Consider the following 21,670-nt stretch of genomic DNA (forward strand, 5'->3'; position numbering starts at 1 on the left):
CGCAGCCAGGTAAAATTAATTCACATACACAATCCCTCTCTCCCTAATGCATTCATATAAATGCAGTCTTTACTGTGCTACTTTATCTGTATCTGATTTAGAATGAGCAGAAATCGGTGAGAACTACAACGACCCAAAGACAAAAAAAAAAAAAAACTGATAAAAATGAGCTGTAATATGAGCAGTAGCCATATGCCATAGCTGTGCACAAAGTTTTCGAGTTACAGCTCAAGGTTCAGGCTTATTTGTTCATGAATGATGTCATCTGCGACTATTCGATGTCAACTCGACTTTCATCACATAGATGTCAACTTTAAAAAATCGTTCAACGTTCAACCCCTATCCAGCAGTAGCTTCACATAGACGAGCTGGAAGCTATAAATCAAAGGCTTCTGTTGAATTCCAGGTGTGCACAGGTGTGCCCAAAGTGGCCCGTAAAGGTGCATGTTAGCTGGGGAAGACTCCGTTTACAACCATCACCCTGCTAGACAGGGTTGACGTTAAACGATGGATGGTTTGGCAGTGAAACAGTACGGTTTATAGAAAAACATTGTGGGAATCTTAATTAGCCTTTCAATGATAGCCTCTTGGCATTAACAGTTGCTGGCAGACAGTGTGATATTAAACCCAATAACAGTCAGAGTGAGGATGAAGTATATAGTCAGTGTTCTGCCATCATGCTGAACACCTGGCTTACGGTTTCTTGCAGTGCACCCTAACAGGTGGCTAACACACTCAACTGCAGCAAGAATGCATTGCATAGAAGTTGATATTTTGATCCCTGCACATCTGAAATTAAGCAGGCATGATGACATAATGGGGGAGACACATTGGCACATTGACAAGAAAACTCAACTCTGAGACGAAAGATTTAACAGAGAGTTTCTGTTCACTAAATGGCTTCATTGTGAAGGGAAAGTGAAGGCATAACGAACGGAGGCAGCTAGATGTGGAATTTGTCTCCCCTTAATTGTTCTTCTAACACTTCTTGTCTCCTCCATCTACAAGTGTTAAGCTCTCCAACGTCATGCCATTCAGAATGTGGAAAAGAAGCAGGAGCCTGAGCCAAAGAGAGCAACATCCAAAAGGTTTTTCAAAACCACACAATATTGTGATTCAGCTCATGGTGGATGGGTGTTGATGTTACTTTAACCAAGGCTGTTTGGCCAGCTGCCTTTTCACACTGCTGCCTATTGATGAGTTTTCATCCGATTCTCAAAGGAGCATTTTGTGGCGATTATTCAAGGGGTGATGCTAAGATCTTTTCTAACTTCTGGATTGAAATTCCTCTTGACATCATCCTTCACAATGGCAAAGCCTCTCTTTTTGCCATCCCTTTCGCTTTTGGGGAGGGGGAGGGGGACAAAATAAATAGCATCCAAAAGTTAGCTGGATTTTGCATAGTTAACATTTTGCTAATGGGCAGGCCTGCTTCTCAGGGAGACTGGACAGCATTTTTGGGGGCCACAGTGGCGTTGTTGTGGTGACGGCGTTGAGAAGTGAATGAAGCAGATGTCAAGAGTAATCCATCACCCCTCTTCCCCCCCTTCTATCTGCCCATTGCTGAGACACCCTCCTTACTGCTACTCATCAATTAAAGCCCTACACCAGCCCTACCATTAACATGCAAGTACTTTCGTTAGCTTCCTCCCTGCCCCCTGCGGTCATCCATGTAGTAAAAACTGTCAGAACCAGTAGTCAAGCATAACTTTACAGCAATATATATTTTGCCATTAGTTACGGCTTTACTAATTTGAGGGACTGTCAAGCTAGTGATGACTCTGTTTGGTTGTAAGATGTAAGGCTGAGTGATAATATGGGAAATGTGATGATTGAAACTAACAGGTCATTTAGTTTAGGTCAGTTTTGATTTGACTAACTAGAGTTAACCCTATAAAATAAATAAAAATATGCCTTGAAAACTGTTGTGTCCCTCTTAAAAAACAAGCCAGTACAAGCCAAGGAAATATTTATTAACACTGTTGAAAGCATAATGCATACATTTTTTTATCATTTATGATGACACAATCATAAAGTACAATCAATTTGGCAAAACATCTATTAAAATCACAGATTTTTGTAAAATAGTAATTACATCAAGGCCATCCTGCTTTTAAGCTCTTGACAAAGAGCCACACTCAAATTCAGATGTTCTTTGGTAAAAACCCTCAGTCGTGAATTTTTCTCAGTACCAGAGAGTTTTGTCCCAGGATTATTTAACTATAGTTTCCCTTATTGATCCCACATCAAGGACCTTTGCCATAAAAATGCTACGTTTGAAAGTGTAATGTTTGAACACCAGTATGATCGTCTTGTAATATGCGATCTTTTTACCATTACATACTTGGCAACTACATCACTATGAGTGATACTTCATTGAGATATAGTTAAACTGCTCAAGCTGGTACCATGACACAATCACACTGTTTCTAGCTTATCCGTCTAATTTCTGTCCATCTAAAGGACAATGGTAGTGGGTTTTTCCTTTACACAGAATAAATAAAATATAAAAATAATCTCTTACAAAATATATGTCAACACAGGGACAGTCTGTCTGGACAACCACATTTGCTCACAACACACAAAATACTACTACCCTTACGAAAATGAACCCCGGTTTACTACAAATAAAACATAAAAAAAACCATGGTTACAAGAAATTAACCATAGTTTTGCTACACTAACCATAGTTTAACCATGGTATTTGTAGTAAAACTGTGGTTATACAAATGGTAATCAATACACCAAAAAACATGGTTACTACAATAAAACCATGGTTAATTTTCGAAAGGGTAATATTAACTACAGTTGCAAAACAGAACAAAACTAGCAGCATAACAGTGTTATATTACCTATAATATATGACATTAATAGAACTGGTAATCTGATCTCAACATTCCACATCAGTAACAGGTTGGGCATCTGTACTGAAGCTATTCCATTTGAAAAGTGAATTAACTGCTGATTCTCTTTATATATTAGCCAAATATTAGCCAAAAGCCAGGGAAGCTTGTGGCCTCATTAGCATAAACCTTTGTGTCAAATGAGGTCTCAAAGTTTATTTGGGTAGAATTTAGATCCCATTTAAATACACTTATTTTAATTGGATTATTCCAATTTAAAGTGAGTTCAGTCACAAATGTTCTTGTGGACCAGTGTTATAAAAATAGTTAATACTTGTTTATTCACTTTGGAAGGAATGAGCCTTCAAACATGATGCACAATTCCAGTGTGTAGTTGTACATAGGAATATATGTGCAAGGGTTGAAACTTAACGAGATGGGAAAATGGAAGCAAAAGGCTTTACAATGATATATTAAAGACAGTAGAGTCTCCTCTTTCAGAGACTAGTAATTACACCTTGAGTGCAGTGCACTTGTTTTTGTATTGTGCATTGTTGTTGGTTCATCCCTAAGCTAAAGCACATGGTGTACAGTGTAAAGGTTGGTCAGTTTATTTCTATGTTAAACACACAATATTAAACAGGAGAAGAGCTAAATCTAAGCTAGTAAACACAATGAGAAATCAGTAGTTTCCTTATTAAATAAATTAACATTAGCCATTTTCTCAAAAAAAAAAAAAAGTTAAATATTGTTGTGTCCATGCACAGTTTATGTTGCAAGATTTGTAATGTCACTCAGGCTAAAAAGTTCCTCAGAAATACCTTCTGTGCTGTCTACAGAGCAGAACACCCTCAATAATCACACTCCACATCTTTCTTACGGTCTACAGATCAAGCCTTTGCTGGCTACCTCGCTCTGTTGCTCAGTACTGGAACAGAAAGGTGTCTACTGGTACCAACACCGAAGCCCTCAGCAGACTCTGGAGCAAAGCTGCATGCAATGCATGCAATTCATCTGCCTAGACTCCACCAGACCCACGATTTCCAGTGCAAATGGCTCTTTCCTCTACCTGGCACCCATAGCAGTGGTCATCCTGATGTGACACTTGTAGACTCTCTACCACACAAGTCACAGGTGTGTATCAATTCCCCAGCAATAAATATTTCACTTGCACGTGTACACTTCTGTCCGTTCACTACAGGTGTTGCACTTGACATAGCAACACCAAAGAAACTTGCAGTTGCACTGCCACACGCGTGAGTACTGGTGTGTGTTATATCCTCGGCCGCAGCACATGAGGTCGCAGCCATTGGCCTGCTGCGCAGTCTTGTTGCAGATCCTGCCCTGGGTTCCCATGCTACCCGTCACAGGATCTGCCTCGCAATAGTTGGGTGACTTCTCAATGTACACTAAATCCGTGTCCATGGGCTTCCGGTATGAGTAAGGCTTTTTAACCTTCAAAAAGGTAGGTCTCTTGTTTCGACTGGCTCGGACCGGTTCCACGTGTATAGCATGGTTATACTTCTCCTTAAGGATGTAACCCAACTGCCGGAATTTTGGGAGAGTAGTCCAGCAAGTCTTGGTAGTGCATGATCCAGATACACCATGACATTTACACTCTAAACGCATGTTCTTTTCCAAGACCTAATGTGGGAGGAAAAATAAACAAATCAATACCTTTGGGATTATTTAGGCACCTAGGTTTCTTTTAGGAATCTCAGCCTAAGGTAATTATGTAAGTAGACAGTTTGATGACTCCTTGATTTAGTTAGTCTGACTGGAGACAAATTTGAAGAGTGCAATCGTCTGTTACAAAACATAGAATTACTGATGCTAAGCGGAGAATGTATGAGGAAGGAAAAGATCTTGTTTACAAAAAGGTATGTAGTAGTTTTGGTCATAAACCATGTTTTGCATGTATTCACATCACCTAATATAAGGCATATTCCAGCAAACCAAGATCTGGATAGACTAACAATACAGTAGGGATTAGTGAAATCACCCTCAGTGGCATACAGTTGGGTATTTTAAAGCACATTTCTGGGAATGGTTTAACAGGTTGAGACAAAGGGGTTTTTTTAACATTCCAATTTGAAGAATGCAAGGATTGTTAAACTTGCAGTGCTAAACTACCTCATTCCTCTCTCTGTGTAGAGAGCAGGCCTGCAAAACACAGCTTGTGTTCACAGGCTCTCTGACTACTTGTAGGAAACCATTTCATTTGTGTACACAACACACGCCACAAATTGATGCAAGGGGCACACTATCAGAGGTTGCCTGTAGGAGTCTCTTGTCTTGTATAAGCAATAGAGTGGAATCTACACAGGATATGATATAAACACTGACTGAATGATGATCGCAGAGTTACAACAATCAGCCTGTGTGTAGTGTACACAGATAAAGCTCAGGAGTCAGGTTTCAGGTGACTGTGTGCTTCACCTTATACCTATACACGTCAAACCCCACAAGTAAAAACAAAACATTTTGAGCAGCAGTGTAACTGAGGGATGCTGTATCCTTTCTTGTCCTGTAGTTATTTTTTATGCAAACTAATGCTAAACATTAATTCATTTCACATACTCTAGCTGCACCAAAAAAAAAAAAAAAAAACAATGCATAGAAAAAGCATTGGTTAGCTCAGAATAGATGAATGACTGGGCAAACTTAAGCAGAACTCAGTGAAGCAGAGTGCCTGTTTAGATATGGAAGAGGTCTGATTGGCATCAGTGGATTGCCTGTTCGAGGCGGTATAGTCTTTGGTGTGGTTGGTTAATGTGTCTTTTCTCTCCTTCTCTTTCTCTTCCTTTCACTCTTTTTTCACTTTTGCTGTGGGTGGGAAAGGTTTTACCTTGATTTTTTATTATTTTTTCCTTCTCCTCAGACTTTCAGGAGTCTTTTTGGCAATTGTCTGCAATCTAGGATGCATATCAGGCTTAGTGTGTTCATGCTGCTGATTCCTGATAAACAGCAAGTCTCTGGACAAGTTTACATAGGAAAGATCCATGCTTCTTAAGAGAGGCCACACCCCTTGCATTTTCACTGAGGTGCTGTATTGCAATCCATTAACCAATCACAATCATGGGTGAGGCATATCAATGGCATGACCTCAGTTGAAAACTGCTCAATGAAAAGTGCAAAATTGCATCTGTGAACTCACAATGATTTGTGGACTGACAAGTCATAGGACTGAATGTACTTGCTATAAACAGAGGCTTAGTGCATGTGAGGCACCAGATACCATAAGAGTTGTTTCATGATAAAAATGTTACAAAAGTTTACTGCTCAGGCTTAGGGTTTTAAAGCCCCAAAAGAAGCTCTGTCCAGAGTGCTGAAACATCACACTCTCCAGATTGGCACTGAATGACGAAAAGCATATGAGGGTCAGTCAAACTGCCTGGACATTCAGGGTATGCATTTTGATTTTTACAATTACACAACATTGACTTTTCTGACTATAAAATCCACATCAATAAAAATAGTCCTACCAAAATACCAAATTGCTGGTCATGCCAAAACCAAAAACAAAATTTCATTGCTATAACTAATAATAAATTACATACTCCAAACTAAAAACCATGCCAAAACCAAAATTGCATTGCTACATCTTGTTATTGCTAATCTACTCCTCACTCCAAAGCAAAGCAAATTAAAGTGACAGCCCTGTAGGGCATGGGTTCTCAACCTTTGCCCTTGAGGTCCACTTTCCTGCAAACGTTTAGCCACAACCTTGATCAAACTTACCTGCTTGTACCTTTCTAGTAATCCTGAAGACCTTGATTAGCTGTTTTAGGTGTGTTTTTAAGGGTTGTATCTAAACGAATCAGGAAAATGGACCTCGAGGGATAGATTTGAGAACCCCTACTGTAGGACTTACAAAAAAGGCCTATCACAGGGGTGTCCAATTCTGCTCCTGGAGGGCCACCTTCCAGCTGAGTTAAGCTCTAGCCCCAATCAAGCACACCTGGACCAGAAAACCAGTGTTTTCAGGATCGCTCGAAACTTCCAAGCAGGTGTGTTGGAGCTAAACCCTGCAGGAAAAATTGCCATTCAGGAGCAGGATTGGACAACCTTGGCCTAGTGATGTTTTTCTGCATGACATGGTATTATGCAACAATCTTCTTCAGAATCAGAATCAGGAAGAGCTTTATTGCCAAGTATGCTTATGCATACAAGGAATTTGTTTTAGTGACATAAGCTTCCAGTACACAGAGACAACAACAACACACAGAAAAAAGGGGGGAATCTAAATAGATAAATATTGCAAATAAATCGATAAATTGTAAGAACAGTTGTGCTTGTTCTTAATTAAACATGCAAACTGTGCCACATACCTTGCGTCCCACTTCATTGTTATGGAGGTTCATGAGTGTCCTGGCGTTCTGCCTGATCTCCCGTGCGTCTATGAACACCTTTGAGAAGCTCAAACCATAGCGAATATCAGCTGAGCATCCTCCCCACTTCCAGCCCTCCTCTTGGTTGTAGAAGCCCTGCTTCTCCTTGTCACAACCACAGCCGCTCAGCGTACCTTGAGTGCAGGCCGCTGTGATGGCATGGGCGACCCCTGCAGCGATAATGGCGTAGGTGAAGGCTGCTTCCTTACTTCCTGGATCCAAAAGAACATACTCCGTCAAGATTGCCGACAACAAGATCCAGTTCTGGGCAGTGTAAACCCCCCTACATACCTGACATATCTTGACACTCATAGCAATAATCAAATGTGTTAGCTGTGTCAAGTACAGTTCATTTATCATGCACACTTCATACTAATTAACAATATGACCTCTGGTAGATGGTGTGGGGGCTTACTGAGAAAAACATGGTATAAAAATGATCTACAGTTGAACCAAACATTGGCAAAACAAACACGGATCACATACCTGTGATTACTCAACACACAAATAATTGTCCTTCAGTTGTCACAGAGAGGAAACAGAAAGACAAATAACTGTTTGCACACAGATGAGCAAAGGAAGGAACGGTCCATCTCTTTAATAAGCACAAAGGACAAGGGTTTATTTCAGAGACAATAGAATGGTAGAGATAGAGGGTATGTGTTTAGACTCTAGCCTGGCCACTGTCCCAGCTTCCGTCAGAACGAGGGATCCACCCTGTGGAGATGAACTCCTCAGGCATGCAGTGCCTCCCTGGCCAGAGTACTGCTATAATTGATTGCCACTGTTAAACAGGGCACTTCCAGGTTAACTGTGTATTTCATTTATAAGAACAAAGATAGGTCTGAAAGTTCTGCAAAGAACTATTTCAGGGTCTTTTTTGTAAGGTGACATCAAGCAACAAAGAACTTTTAAGTTCCAAGCTTCCAGTTTTCACACTTCTTTTTTCCTTCTTTTTCATTATTATTATTTTGATGTTTTCTTTGTCACTTTTTTAATTAAAATTTTTCCCCAGTGCCAATACAGCACTGGAATTCAACTGAATGCAATGTAAGTCCATTTGGATAAAAAGCGCTCACCAAATATAAAAATTCCCTAAAAAAAAAAAAAATTGAAATTACGTTCACTGTTGCTCAGTTATGTTAACATTCCTGGAGATGTACATATCCTTTCTCGATTAATGAGTCGTCATGTATTGACTTTCCTAAGAATCATTTACACAGCTGAACCATAGGAACACTTAAAAAGTTAACCTCTTTAGGCCTCATAAAGAGTGATGTCATAGTTGTTACAATTAATATCTTTCTGCTATCTTTTACCTATATATATATATATATATATATATATATATATATATATATATATATATATATATATATATATATATATATATATATCTTTTATAATTTATAATTTCATGTCAAGAAGTGAAAAACACAAATATGTCAGACTGTTAACAGGCCAGCTCAGCAATGCAGGAATTTTCACCTTCAAGCGATCAAGAACAGCAACTCACTAACATTGGTATGTGTTGACCTGCTGATGATAAACATCTTGAAACTCTTCCCATGCAATTTAACAAAGGCCAGTTTGGGGCATCAATTATGTGGAGATTTTTATGAGTTGTTTGGGCTTGTCACCAGAGGAAAAGGGATATATTCTGAAGAAAGAAAAATGAAGACTGTATTGACACAAAATCTTAAAATTCTCATCAATACTAAAGTAGAATTCTCCTTTTCTTTGTATATCACTTGATCTATGTTTACTTAAATCAAGATATTCTGAACACAAGATAAGACTTCAATAAAACGTGTGTTATGACATGAGTGTCATTTATTTTCAAGAGAAATCTGAATCAGTGGCGTTTCATGATTCTGTGCGAGATGTCTCTTGCCAACTGTAAATGCAAGAGGTTAATATATAAACCTCATACAATGTACTTGTCTGGACTTGAGGCATTAATGCTGATAGAGGAAAACTACTTTTGAGCATACCGGAGGGTGGTTAAGTCAGAGAAGATTTAGGAGGGTTGCGCTCAAGCAACATAAAGTAGCACAAGCACAAAGACGGTATGCCTTTCGCATTTGTGTCCAACTGCTGATTTCCAGCAAGCTATATTTCAATCGTAACTTCATTCACATGTACGATAAAAAGGTGAACGGGTCCATGGGTAGTGGAGATGGCAAAATGTGCAAAAGTGCACCTAAAAGTGGAATCCACTGCTGTGTGTGCCAAATGTGGAACTTGGTACCAGGCCCTGAAAATTACTACACATTACTCACCACCTTTTTTTTTTTTTTTTTTTTTTTTTTGAGTACGCAAGCCCCTCCCCACAGTATTTACTACCTCTTTTCATCTTCTAGCTTTTGCTTCTATAAGCATGACTGGTCATACACCCACTGAAACCAATCACGTTTGAATGGTTGTCCACTTTATTTAATCTTCCCTAAACCGACCATAGACAAAAACAGTCTGGATAAATAAAGCAGTTGGGCCACTTCAGAAATGGAGACCACGGTCTGTCACTCTAGGTCAGCGTCAGCTCTGCTGCGTTTAGATGAGAGGCCACACAACACAAGACCCATAGCAGCTGTCCAAGCAGACAGCATTAAATAATATAATCAGCACCCACAACAAATCCAGGATGCCATTCAAGTGTATACGGCTAAGAGTGTGCAGTTCCAGAATGAGATGGAAAGAGACAAAAACCTGTGCTTTTTTTCAGGAGGCGCTTGCCTTTGATGCAAAGGGATAAAATACCGCTTCACCTTCAGTGATAGATACAAGTCTCTACAGATCTAAGCTTCTCCCCTGGGCCTCAACCACACCATCTCAACTCTAACTGGATCCTAAGAGTGCGCGGCAAAAGGAAAGAGGAGAAATTTCAGATAATGTTATCTTGGAGTTTATTTCCAGAAGAGTTTGGATATTTGAGCATTGAAATGCTCTGCAGCAACAGGAAAAACCACGCAATAATGCAACCTCCTATTTGCTAGCAGGGTCTGAAACTAAAGCAAAGTCCTTCACACCACCATTCATCAAAGTGTCGCAGGCTCAATAGCACTGAAGGACCCCTTAACAGGCCAAAGTTTGCCTTAGGAAAATGGATAACATTACCCCAAGTGAAAAACTTGCTTAATTACTTATGCTTTGTCTCTCTAAGGTGACATATTGTTTAATTTCCTCACAATACTGTACTTTCTTTTGGTCCTACTATTCAACCACTGTAACTTATACCCGTGGTAAAGTGAAAACCCTGACTGCCAAATCATTAAAATCTACAGATAAGACAGGACGACTAGAAAAAGAATTCTTTTGAGAGGGTGGACTGTTGAGAGGGCTATAAATCTAGCCGCGTTGGCACTTGCAGCATGAATGCATGCAGCTGAAACCTACCTGACATTGTTGCTGTGGCGTGCGAGACACTAAACATTAGCTTGACATCCAATGACAAATCATTTCAAATGAGATGTCAAAGTGAGGGAAACAGGACACAGTGTAGTGTTATTCCAAGACAATGTTTGTCCACTCTCTCTATTTGCGTGAAAGATGTATTTAAGCAAGAGTGTTCTAGCAGGTGTATAAGAGTGACCTCAGTTTTCAGTGTTAAATATCGCAAAAATCGGTCAGTCAGTCTTTATGCAAAAAAAATCTGAAATCTATAGGTCTCCTCCTCCACAAGTTTAGTCTAAAAAGCTTTATTTGTGCTTTGACACACTCCAGGCCTTAAAAGAAAGTGATTTAGTCAATAGCATTCTTTGTGCTTTACTTATTTGTTGTAACTCTGTCTACAATAGCAGGACGCTAGTTTAAAACATTTCAATTCTGTATGCTGTAACAATATGAATGTAATAATTTGGTAACATACCCACTTTCAACTCTTTTCCAAAGACAGTTCTTTCTCCAAGGGCCGAGCAGTTCCACCTTCCATTTTTGAATTGAAACTGACACTCATTGATTCCCATTTGTGCTCCTTCTCCAATGACAATGATAGCGTCAGGCCGGCTTTGACAGATAGTCCTTTGACGAGGGGCCAAACCAGGAATTTTGTTACAGATAACACTCGCTCCCAATGCAACCACGGAAGAAAAGCCCCTGTAAAGTTTCAAAATAATGGAATGTTTATATAAGAAAATATTGAATACTTAAAATACAGTTTGAGTGGAATGGGCCATGACTAAAACATAATTCATAGTATACAACAAAACTGAGCACTAAAGCACTTATGGGGGCAAACTATTATATGGATGTGTTATTATCGATGCATTATAAAATATAGCTTATTTAAATATTATTCTTAGGGACTTGTCACCAATAAACAACAGAAAAAGAAGGGAAAAAGATAATCTCATGCTGCAAATAGGCATATATGGATCAATGACAACACAAGATTATTTTTTTTTAAATCTCATGTCAAGATCTTAGAAATGTTATCTTTGTAGTGATGTTGGTTTTTCAGCAAAAATCTTATTTATCCTTCAAGCAAAAAGCACTAAACTATTTTACACCTTGAAAACATGTCTACACAACTTTTTTTTTAATGAAATATTTGTGTATTTTTTTTTTTTTTTTTTTTACAAATATTGTGATGACATTTCATTAAAAGACAAAAAAAAGTGATGAAGGTCTAAATTTTTTTTTTTTTTTTTTGGTTAGGCCAAAATGACTGTTTTTTCAAATATGTAAACTACATAAATATTTATTCCATTTAAGCCCCTCGAAGAAAAAAAACAAATCCAGAAATTAGGTAGGAAATTAAAAACTTATTCATAATACAAAATATTTGTATTATCTGCATTTTTTTAAATAACTAAATATATCCGAACAAATAAAACCTAGTTGACCCATGAAATTAAATTAACATTTCCGATATAGCCTATGTATGTGTATGTGAAAATCCACTAGTTTTGTGCAGAACTGTGCATTTCACTTATTAGTAGGCTAGTAAATACTTTACAGGTAAAAACAATCCATTTCACCCTACTTACCCAATCTTCAAATATATAATCCCTAAACAGAGGAAAATGTGAAAAATCCAGCGGCGTGTTTTCCTGCTCATGTTCAGCCTGTACTTTGTTAATACAGTGTTAATGATAGTAGTCTCCTGATGGGTAGCCTAACCGGTGGAAGCGAGGCTTTATCACAAGCAAAGCAAGTCCTCGGAGGGATGCAAAACTCCGTGACAACTTGACGTGAACACCTGAGCTGATATCCTTCGGGACGTGTGGAGATGAATGTTATTCTGCATATGTACGACTCGATTTACTAGAACAGACTACAACTACCCGTACTTACATTCACATCACACTTCCCAGCAGATCCTTTATCTGTTAAATCTATCAGGGTGTGTTCTGGAGGAAATTAAACTTTCCGATATTCCTTTTATACGTCTGTGAAGCCGAGTAGCAGGTTGATAACGCGACTAATGACTTCAAAACACCGCGAGCACACGCGTTCAAGCAAAAACACCACACATGCATAGAAGTACCCTACGGTATGTAGGGAGGTAAAAAAAAAAAAAAAAAAAATCTGATATGAGATACGACAACCGAGTAATAAGCGGCAGACGTGTCACTACGATATTTGTCTGAGCTGTAATGCAATAATAAATCTAGGTAAGAAAGGTATATTCTCTGTGCGCTCCTTGGCGAAGATAATATCGCAGTAACTCCAGCTTCTTAAACAGAGCTTTTATCTATTTTCCTGCACCCGTTTGCTCCTCCCATGAGAAAAGAAAACTTGTTCGACTTTAGATTCCCTCCTCACCCACCTCAAGTCCTTAATTGCGAGGTGAGAGATGCATTCATCTATCCACCTTCCAAAAAATTGATGCCAAAGGACCTTGTGTGCTCAATGGCCAAGAGCAGTACAACAAATATTGAAACAGAAAAATGAAAAAACTTATCAACTGTATATGTCCTAGATGGATGTTCATTAATAGCAATAGGTGCAGGCAAAGTTAAATGAAATGTTCACAATAGAAATGTCATTCCATGAAAAGGGTCCCTTATTAACATTTGTGTAAGTAATGAGTTTAACAGCTCATATTATCTTTCCACATCAACAAATCCTGCTGTAACCATAACAAATCATCAAAAAAAAAAACAAAAAAACAAAAAAAAAAAAATAAACAAATTAGTCATTAGTGTCTGTTTTTATCAAATTGTCATTTTGTTTGGTTTGCCATATACACAATCTGAAACTATCAACTCTTTTAACACAATTTTGATAACTATTACTGAAAACTGAATATTTGTATAAACGGTTTAGCAATGGTTAAATGAACCATAGTTGTATCCCAACATTTATACACATTAAGTCTAGCTTGAGATGGCTCAACACAATTTATTAACTTATAATTTATTAGTTGGGTAGGTTTAAGGGTGGGTTAAGGACAAAAATTCAAAAGAAATTACAGAAATTAATTAAAAAAATAAAAACACAAATTTAATTACATAAAAAAAATAATAAAAAATAAAAAACTACAATGTAAAAAGGTAAGTGCATTGTACCAAATGATTATTTTAAATGTACTGCATAGTTGTTTAAGGCTATAAAGTGAGTCCAATTATATTAATTCTGTTGTCTGACAGAAATGAAAATGGATCCTTTTTGAAATGAACCTGAAATCTCAAATGCCTGGTTATTTGGGTGGACGATTTTTATCCATAATATTGTAATTTAAAACTGATTCATGCCAGTTTATATTTCTTTGTCCATGACAAGGTTTATAAGATCTATAGAAAACTCAGTCTTGGTTTTAATTGTTTTTATTTAATAAAAAACAAACAAACAAAAATAAAAAGGAAAATTTGAAGTGTCAAACTTTTCAAATTCATTTTTAAATATGAAACATCAGACCCATTATTAGAGCAGTAAATCAGAATTATTATTTTAATTTTTGTAACATTTCACCTAAATTGTCAACTACTGGCACACTTTAAAAAAAAAGAAAAAAAGTAATGCAATAAAATGTAATGTATAGCTCATGACAGTGAGGCTGACAACTTAAATATTGCCAATTTAATTGCAACCATCCATCCCAAAATCAACCACAATGCAATTACCTACAGATCCTTCATGCCTGCAAAATTTAGCAAGTTTACAGAAATATAAAAGTATAGAGGAATAATAATAATAATAAACAAAAGCAACATAAATCCAGCATAAGGCAAAAAATCCAGCATATGCTTAATACAAAATAAAAGACTCACTCTTGTACTAAACCAAGCTGATCATTCAGAGGACATGCAGCTCTATTATCCTGTGAGGTTCAGCCATGTGTTTAACATAGACAATACAAGAGCGCCATCTCCAGGATGAATGCATGATGCTGAGGTGGTTTTGGGATGTCTTTCACTCCCTGAAAATATTTAATTTCTTTTCCCGTTTAAAAATAGGCATAAAACCAGTAACCCTTTAATACAAGTCATGCATATATTTTACATCAAAGAAAACCACAGATAAATTTAGAAATAATTTATTGTATTTGTTAAAAACAAAGATACTTTAGACAAGGAAAAGAATTCAATCTTGATTTAAAAACCACATGCATCACATTTTCTTAAATAATTAGATGCTCATTTGGTGTGTATTTCTGCCCCTCAGGGAAGGCAATAGATTGTATAGTTATCTGCTACACAGGATAAAATCACTACCCTACAACTATACAATCTACTACCTCACACTGCACAAGCATTGCTGCCTCTATTAACAATCAAAAACATTTTCAACACATACCGTGACAAAGCTATCATTGATATTAAACATCAGGAAACGTAGGATGATACTCCGTAGCTCCGTTTTCACTTTGAGAAAGACAGTAGGCTGTATAGTTATCTCCCAGTGTGGGTGTGACCCTAAAACTATACAACCTACTACCTCATCCCATGGTGCACATGTTGCCTTCTTTCCACCTGGAAATGAAGTAATGGATAGGGACAGAAGTAACCAAACTGATGTTTTCCGAAGTCCCTTTTGTCCGCCATGTTAGGATTCTTGCCTCGGCATCAACCACATTTCCAAATGCACAGTCAGTCTGTGGACAGGAAAAGGTTAGTGAATTAAGTTTCATCAATCTGCCGACAAAATAAATAATAGACTGTTCAAAACTCAGAATAGTTGCTGCCCTCATCGCACATCATTTGACGTTACTGTGAAAGAACGCATTATGGAGAAAAAATAAAAAATAGACTCCAACCGGGCGGCTACGGGACTACAAAACGCTCCATTGAACTGCATCAGACAGCACGGGTAATGCAGCAAAATGGAGGGGCTGGCTAAGTTACTGGCACCCTCTCGGCACCAGGAAGCCATGTTGACATTGTGTGTGACTTGGCTACGTACTCACATCTCAGGCAAGATTAAATGCTGCCACATTCGGACTTGGGCCCAGTTTGGCTCTGGGATAGAAGATGACAGTAACAGCAGGCAAGCAAGACTGAACCAGAGCACTCAAAGCCTCGTTTCCAGCCATCTTGTTGGTAGCTTGTAGGTGCATATGATTCTAAATACAATTTCGTGTTTTTAAATTTAAAGTTGAACCAAAAATGAAAATTTATTGAAAATGTTCTCACCCTTAGGCCATCCAAGATGTAGATGCATTTGTTTCTTTATTGGAACAGATTTGGAGAAATTTAGCATTACAAAACTTGCTCTGCAATGGATCATCTGCAGTGAATGGCTGCCGTCAGAACAGCTGATAAGAACATCACAATAATCCATGTGTAATGTAAATAATCCACAAACTTTGTGTTTGTAATAAATTCATCAAAACATCTTTAACTTCAAACAAGTTTCTTGACTAAAATATGAGTCCTCTATCCATAATATTGTTTTCTCAAGTGAAAAGGTTGTCTCGTCTGAATCAGGAAAGAAATATGCATAGTTCAAATCACTGTTTATAAGTGAAAACAGTCCAAAACAGATCTAAACAAATATTTTGTTGGATTGTGATGTGAGAGGACAAGAGGGGATGGACATTATCACTGGAGGAAGTGTTATTATGGATTACGGACTCATATTTTGGCCAGAAGTGACAGTTTAAAGTTAAAATGCCTTAATGGAATTGTTTCTTCCAAACACGCAGCTTTCTACTTCACAAGACGTTAACTGATGGAGTTGAGTGGATTAGTTGGGATGTTTTTATCAGCTGTATGAACTCTCGTTCTGACGGCACCCATTCACTGCAGAGGATTCACTGGTGAGCAAGAGATGTAATGTTAAATTTCTCTAAATCTGTTCTGATAAAGAAATAAACTCAGCTACATTAGGTAAACTATTCCTTTTATTTTATTTTTCTAATGTTAAGTCTGTTTCTGCTAAATGCATTCTGATAATTTTCATGAAGAAATGCAGTTGAGTTTATAAAATAATTATTAACTATTATAAGCATGCATTGAAAATACAAACTTTAGTGTTATACACTATGTATAAGCAGTACATACAACAACTCTAGTTGCAATATTAAAGTCATAAAATAAAGTGTTTCCTACAGGATGTTGTTTTGGCACTGATCACCAATCTTTACATACTGGTTTGTTACCCAGCTGAGTGATTTGTTCACAAACAGGACAGCATATTGCACTGTATGACCATTTTTACATGCTGTCAGCAAAAATAACTCCGTAAGTTTGCACAAGCCTATTTAATGTCAATATAATATTGTGCCATGAGCTGCAGATTCAGCTGCGGTGCAGTACATCCCCTGAGTGCAGGAAACACTGACATAATGACAACTGAGATGATTATTGTAATGACGTAAATTAAATTCAATAGCAAAGACAGGAAACAGGATCTTGTTCAAAACACTTAAGTAGAAAGACAGTGGCAAAACATCCATCCCAAGGATCTGGCAGTGAAAACATTAAATTTGCCTACTTGGCATTTGGCAACAAAGCTTAACTTACATTCTGGCAGTCCTGCAGTTTTCCAATGATGCTGCATATTCATCTATGAAAGGACACGTCTCTGAGGACACCAGTGCATGTGATACTAGTTCCTCAAAGCGCATCAAACAATCAGTTAATTGCACTTAATAATAATAATTAAAAAAAAAACGTGCTACTGAATTAGCTGAGAATACTAGCAGTTTTTCAATCTGGGAACCCTTACTTAACATACAATTATTCTCTGAAAGCTCATTACGTGATACAGAAAAGCAGCAGACACTCAATTCAAGGCTTGAATGCTCTCAAAGAGAGCAAATGTAACGTTAGTTGAATGCAGTTTGCATTTGCAGCTGAAATGTCACTCCTTGAGGTTCTGCTGCTCAAGCTTAGTGTCAAACTGATTTAAGAAATCACACCTCTCACTCGTCTGTAAATTACTGACAAATCCTGGTTGGATTAGTATTGAACAAGCCCAGCTATCTGTAAATATTCCTCAGATTTCTGTACTCTAACTCGCAGCTAACAGTGAGATTCCTCATCCACGTGTATTGGGATTCCAAAACGTTATTTTACACAGAGAAAAATTTAAGACAGACAGTCATATAAATTGTTTCTCCCATCAAACTCTTTATATGTTGCTCAAATTTCCCTCCCTTGATTTATAAAAAATGGCGGTCTCCAGCGGCTAAGTTAGCCAATTAATACATCTATCGCCCAAATATAATATCCCTCAGAACAAGTAGAAACTGCACGTGATTTTTGACAGACACGACACTATTAAAATCTTTAGAGAACAGTATGTGATATATATCGGCTCTACTCAACTGGCATGCTAGGATAAGTGTCCCTCACAGACTAGCCAGCAAGCTAGTTTGCACATCGCTCTTAAATAATGCAATAAGCAATGGAAACTTATTGTAAAGTTGCTCGGACGTGAGAAAAAAAAAAAAGTCATGCTCGACGAAATCTACGCGGTATCCTTGTTAGTAAGAAGGGGTCGTTTTGAAACAAACGCTCTATCATACCTTCACTGTGTCCTCAGTGGAATCTGAAGGCTAGTCGGCTAATAGCTAATAGATGAACACCCGCGGTCAGCGTCTGTGCTGAGGCTCCAGGACCCGGATGAACGCGTACGGACTACAGTGGGGCGGGGGGCGCTCTCAGCTCTCTCACTCTGGTTTGGGATTTATTTGTTTGTTTATCTATTTATTGTCAATGTATATAATTATATTAAGAAATTATTATAGAAATTATCATTACATTTGATTTCATGTAGGCTACTAATTGTTTAATATATAGTATAGACCTATTAAAATAATGTTTAGTAAAAATATATATATGTTTGTGTGTAATGTAGGTAGGCTATGTGTATATGTGTAATGTAATATAATACAGTTATTAGAAATATGAGAACGTTTTAACGGCAACATGGAGGCGGTTGATGACCATAGAGTAAATTGATTAACCCAGAGCTTCCCAAACCTGTCCTGGAGGCCCCCCTGCCCTGCACTTTTTGTATGTCTCCCTTATGAAGTTTCTGTATTTAGCAACCACCAGATGGGGCTGTTGGTCTGGATATACAAAGTATTTCCTAAAGCTAATTGCTTCTCATTATGAAAGAAAAACATTTGTTGTTTTTTATTATTATTATTATTAATACCTATTACTCATTATCTGGATTAAAAAAAAAACACCATTGATTTAACCAATCAATAACACAATGAATTGCACTAAGCAGAGTCATGAACAAAACTGGAGCAAAGTAGAAGAGGAGTCTGTTATGTATCTACAGTGGATATAGAAAAAAATCACCCCTCCTTAAAATAGTCACATTTTGTTGCTTTGCAGCCTGGAATGAAGACGGACACAGTTTTTCTTTTATCCAGCTGTATTTACTGCAACATATAACATCATAAAACACCAACAGAAAAAAAAACGAAAAAAAAAACCAAAACAAAACACTGAGTTGGAAAAAGAATCAGCCTTAAATTAAATTTGCTTTAAATTACAGCATTTATTCTATTGGTATATGCCTCTACTAACTCTGCAATATTTGCCCACTCTTCTTTGCAGAACTGTTTAAGTTCAGGTAAATTTGATGGTGAGTGTTTGTGGACTGCAGTCTTCAAGTCATTCCACAGATTTTCAGGGGGGTTTAAGTCTGGGCTCTGATTAGACCATGCAAGGGCATTCACATTTTCTCCTTCAACTTATGTGTATTCTGTTTTGCTGTGTGCTTTGGGTCATTATCATGTTGGAAGGTAACCCTTCTTGCCATTGACAACTTTCTGGCAAAGGGCAGCAGATTTTTCTCAAATTTGACAGTATTTTGCCCCATCCATTTTTCCTTCTATCCTGACAAGTGCTCCAGTCCCTGCTGCAGAGAAACACCCATAACAGGACATTACCACCTCCATGCTTAACTGTAGGAATGCTGTTATTTGGATGGTGAGCTGTATTGGATTTGAATTTTTTTTTTTTTTTTTTGTACCCATCTCTTGACAGGCTTGTCCACAACTTTATCCCAGAGATCTTTTGACAGTACCTTGCCACCCATAGTTGATTGTTCGCTTTAGTTGCACTACCAAGGCCTGAAATGCTCCAGAAAAGCTATTTTCATGCTGTGCTAATCAAAATGACCAAAGCTGATGATCACAGTTGAAAGTCAAATGGCTTTGTGTGCCATTAAGGTGATTAGCTACACCTGATTGAATTTACAAGTCATTTTCTAACTCAGTGATTCTGTTTTTTATTTTCTGACATATTGGTGTTTTATCTTTCTCTTGGATGTTAAAAGTTGCACTGAGTAAAAACAGCTGGATAAAACAAAAACTGTATCCATATTCATTTCAGGCTGCAAAGCAACAAAATGTGATTATTTTAATGGGGGGGGGGTGATTATTTTCTATACCCACTGTATATAACCATTCAACATTTATAGCTGTATTAACTATGAGAGGATCTTAAAGTATTTCGAACATATTTTAAACAGTATTTACCACTGTTTTACACCTGGCATGTCTTGATCTATCACCAGTAAAAATGCTGAGAACACATGCTGTTGTTTCACACTCTCCACTTATATTCACCCCAGATGCTACAAACATGATCTCTGGAGACAAGGCACTCAAATATTTTTATTTTCTATAAAAGGATAAAGAGAGGGTCAGCCTAAAACAAAATAAACCAGAGATAAACGTCTTCACAGAAACAGCAGCACTTATATGTTCAAAATAACATACCTAAATTCAGATTCATCTTCATGTTTGGCATACATTTCAATTAGAATATAAAACACCATTTATCACACTCTGGTGGATTTATGCATGGAAAATTACTTTGTGACCTAGCGGGACATGAGGCAGGGAAAAGGGCGCCCTTTTACGCAACTTGAGCTTGTTTGATGCACTTCTGGCAATAATTACGGCTGCAGGGCAGCTCCGGAACAGGCCGAATGAAAAGATCCAGACACACAGGACAAGACAGAGTCTTATAAAGAGTGTTCTGCTTTTCAAACATGCTAAGTACTTTTAGAAACTTCATGTGTTATCTTGCCTTATTCAAAAACTGGAGTTAGTTGCTGAGCAACACTTCAAAAACTACAGCAGGAAACAGAACAATCAGAATGATCATTAGCTGACCCGGATGACCTCAGTCTAATTGATGTTTTCTTTTATGAAATTATGATCCACACTGATGCAAATAAATATCATTTATTTATGTTTAATAAAGAAACTTGCTTAATGGAGGCAAAGTTGAATTAATATGTTTATAAGACAGTGTGCCAAAGGTAACATTTGGAATGTTAATTTTATAGACTTGAATGAAAATATAATAAATTGAAAATAAGTAGTGATTTGGAAAAACCCATAATAATCTGTCTTTAGGATTTGGACATGAAAACATCTTACAATTCTTCCTCGGACATGAATAAATAAACATGTATTCTGCTGGCTACATGATATTTACTTAAAAAGACAATGATAGCATTTTAGTTGACAAATGAGGTCAGTTTCAACATCACAGTGTTATCTGGTACTAAAACACCACATGACAAACATATTTGTACATATTTCTTCCGATTTGTTCTTTTTATTTTAAAGCAGCAGCTTAGTAATAAATAATGCCAATAAAAGGTAAAGAGCATCCTGCAAAAGCCTGTCTATGAGGCAGTATTTTGCTTCATTTTAGCAGGAATTGTATTGATACATTCTCAATTTATTTTTCAAAATTGTGATCAAGGCCATGCTGAGCTAATCCTAATGTACACTGCATTGCATTATGAATGAAAGCATTCATCTGGAAAAGCGTTAATGATGTCCTCTATTGTACCTTAAGAAATCATCCATAAAAAAAATAATTAATGAATCAAAAAAAAAAATATATCACACACATATAAATTATTTCATTAAATAAAAAAGCGTTAATGATTGTATCATAAAATGAGATGTTGCACAGTGATATTATTTGGTTCAGTAAATATTGTGGTACATCTACAATTATCTCTCTATTAAAGCTTTATTATATGACAAAAACTATTTTCATG

General features: G+C 37.2%; 1 protein-coding gene and 1 long non-coding RNA gene across 3 annotated transcripts; both read right to left on the minus strand.

Moving 5' to 3' along the window:
- Positions 1–1,952: 1,952 nt before the first annotated feature.
- Positions 1,953–13,263, minus strand: LOC109083114 (protein Wnt-7a). Of its 2 annotated transcripts, XM_042766479.1 has the most exons (5): positions 12,530–13,263; positions 12,223–12,447; positions 11,103–11,329; positions 7,175–7,446; positions 1,953–4,487 (listed from the first exon to the last, which is right to left on the minus strand). In XM_042766479.1, exons 2-5 carry the CDS (start codon positions 12,291–12,293, stop codon positions 4,008–4,010), a joined length of 1,050 nt encoding a protein of 349 aa, XP_042622413.1. In that variant the 5' UTR covers positions 12,294–12,447; positions 12,530–13,263; the 3' UTR covers positions 1,953–4,007. The 2 variants fall into 2 exon arrangements, with proteins under 2 accessions (XP_042622413.1, XP_018953484.1); XM_019097939.2 differs by having other exon boundaries at positions 12,223–13,263.
- A 1,435-nt stretch (positions 13,264–14,698) lies between these two features.
- Positions 14,699–18,412, minus strand: LOC109083119. The gene is made up of 2 exons (XR_006161135.1): positions 17,143–18,412; positions 14,699–15,272 (listed from the first exon to the last, which is right to left on the minus strand). It is a non-coding gene; the product is annotated as an uncharacterized LOC109083119 (long non-coding RNA).
- Positions 18,413–21,670: the final 3,258 nt, after the last annotated feature.

This window comes from Cyprinus carpio, chromosome A11, assembly GCF_018340385.1.
Source record: "Cyprinus carpio isolate SPL01 chromosome A11, ASM1834038v1, whole genome shotgun sequence".
Classification (NCBI taxonomy): Eukaryota; Metazoa; Chordata; class Actinopteri; order Cypriniformes; family Cyprinidae; genus Cyprinus; species Cyprinus carpio.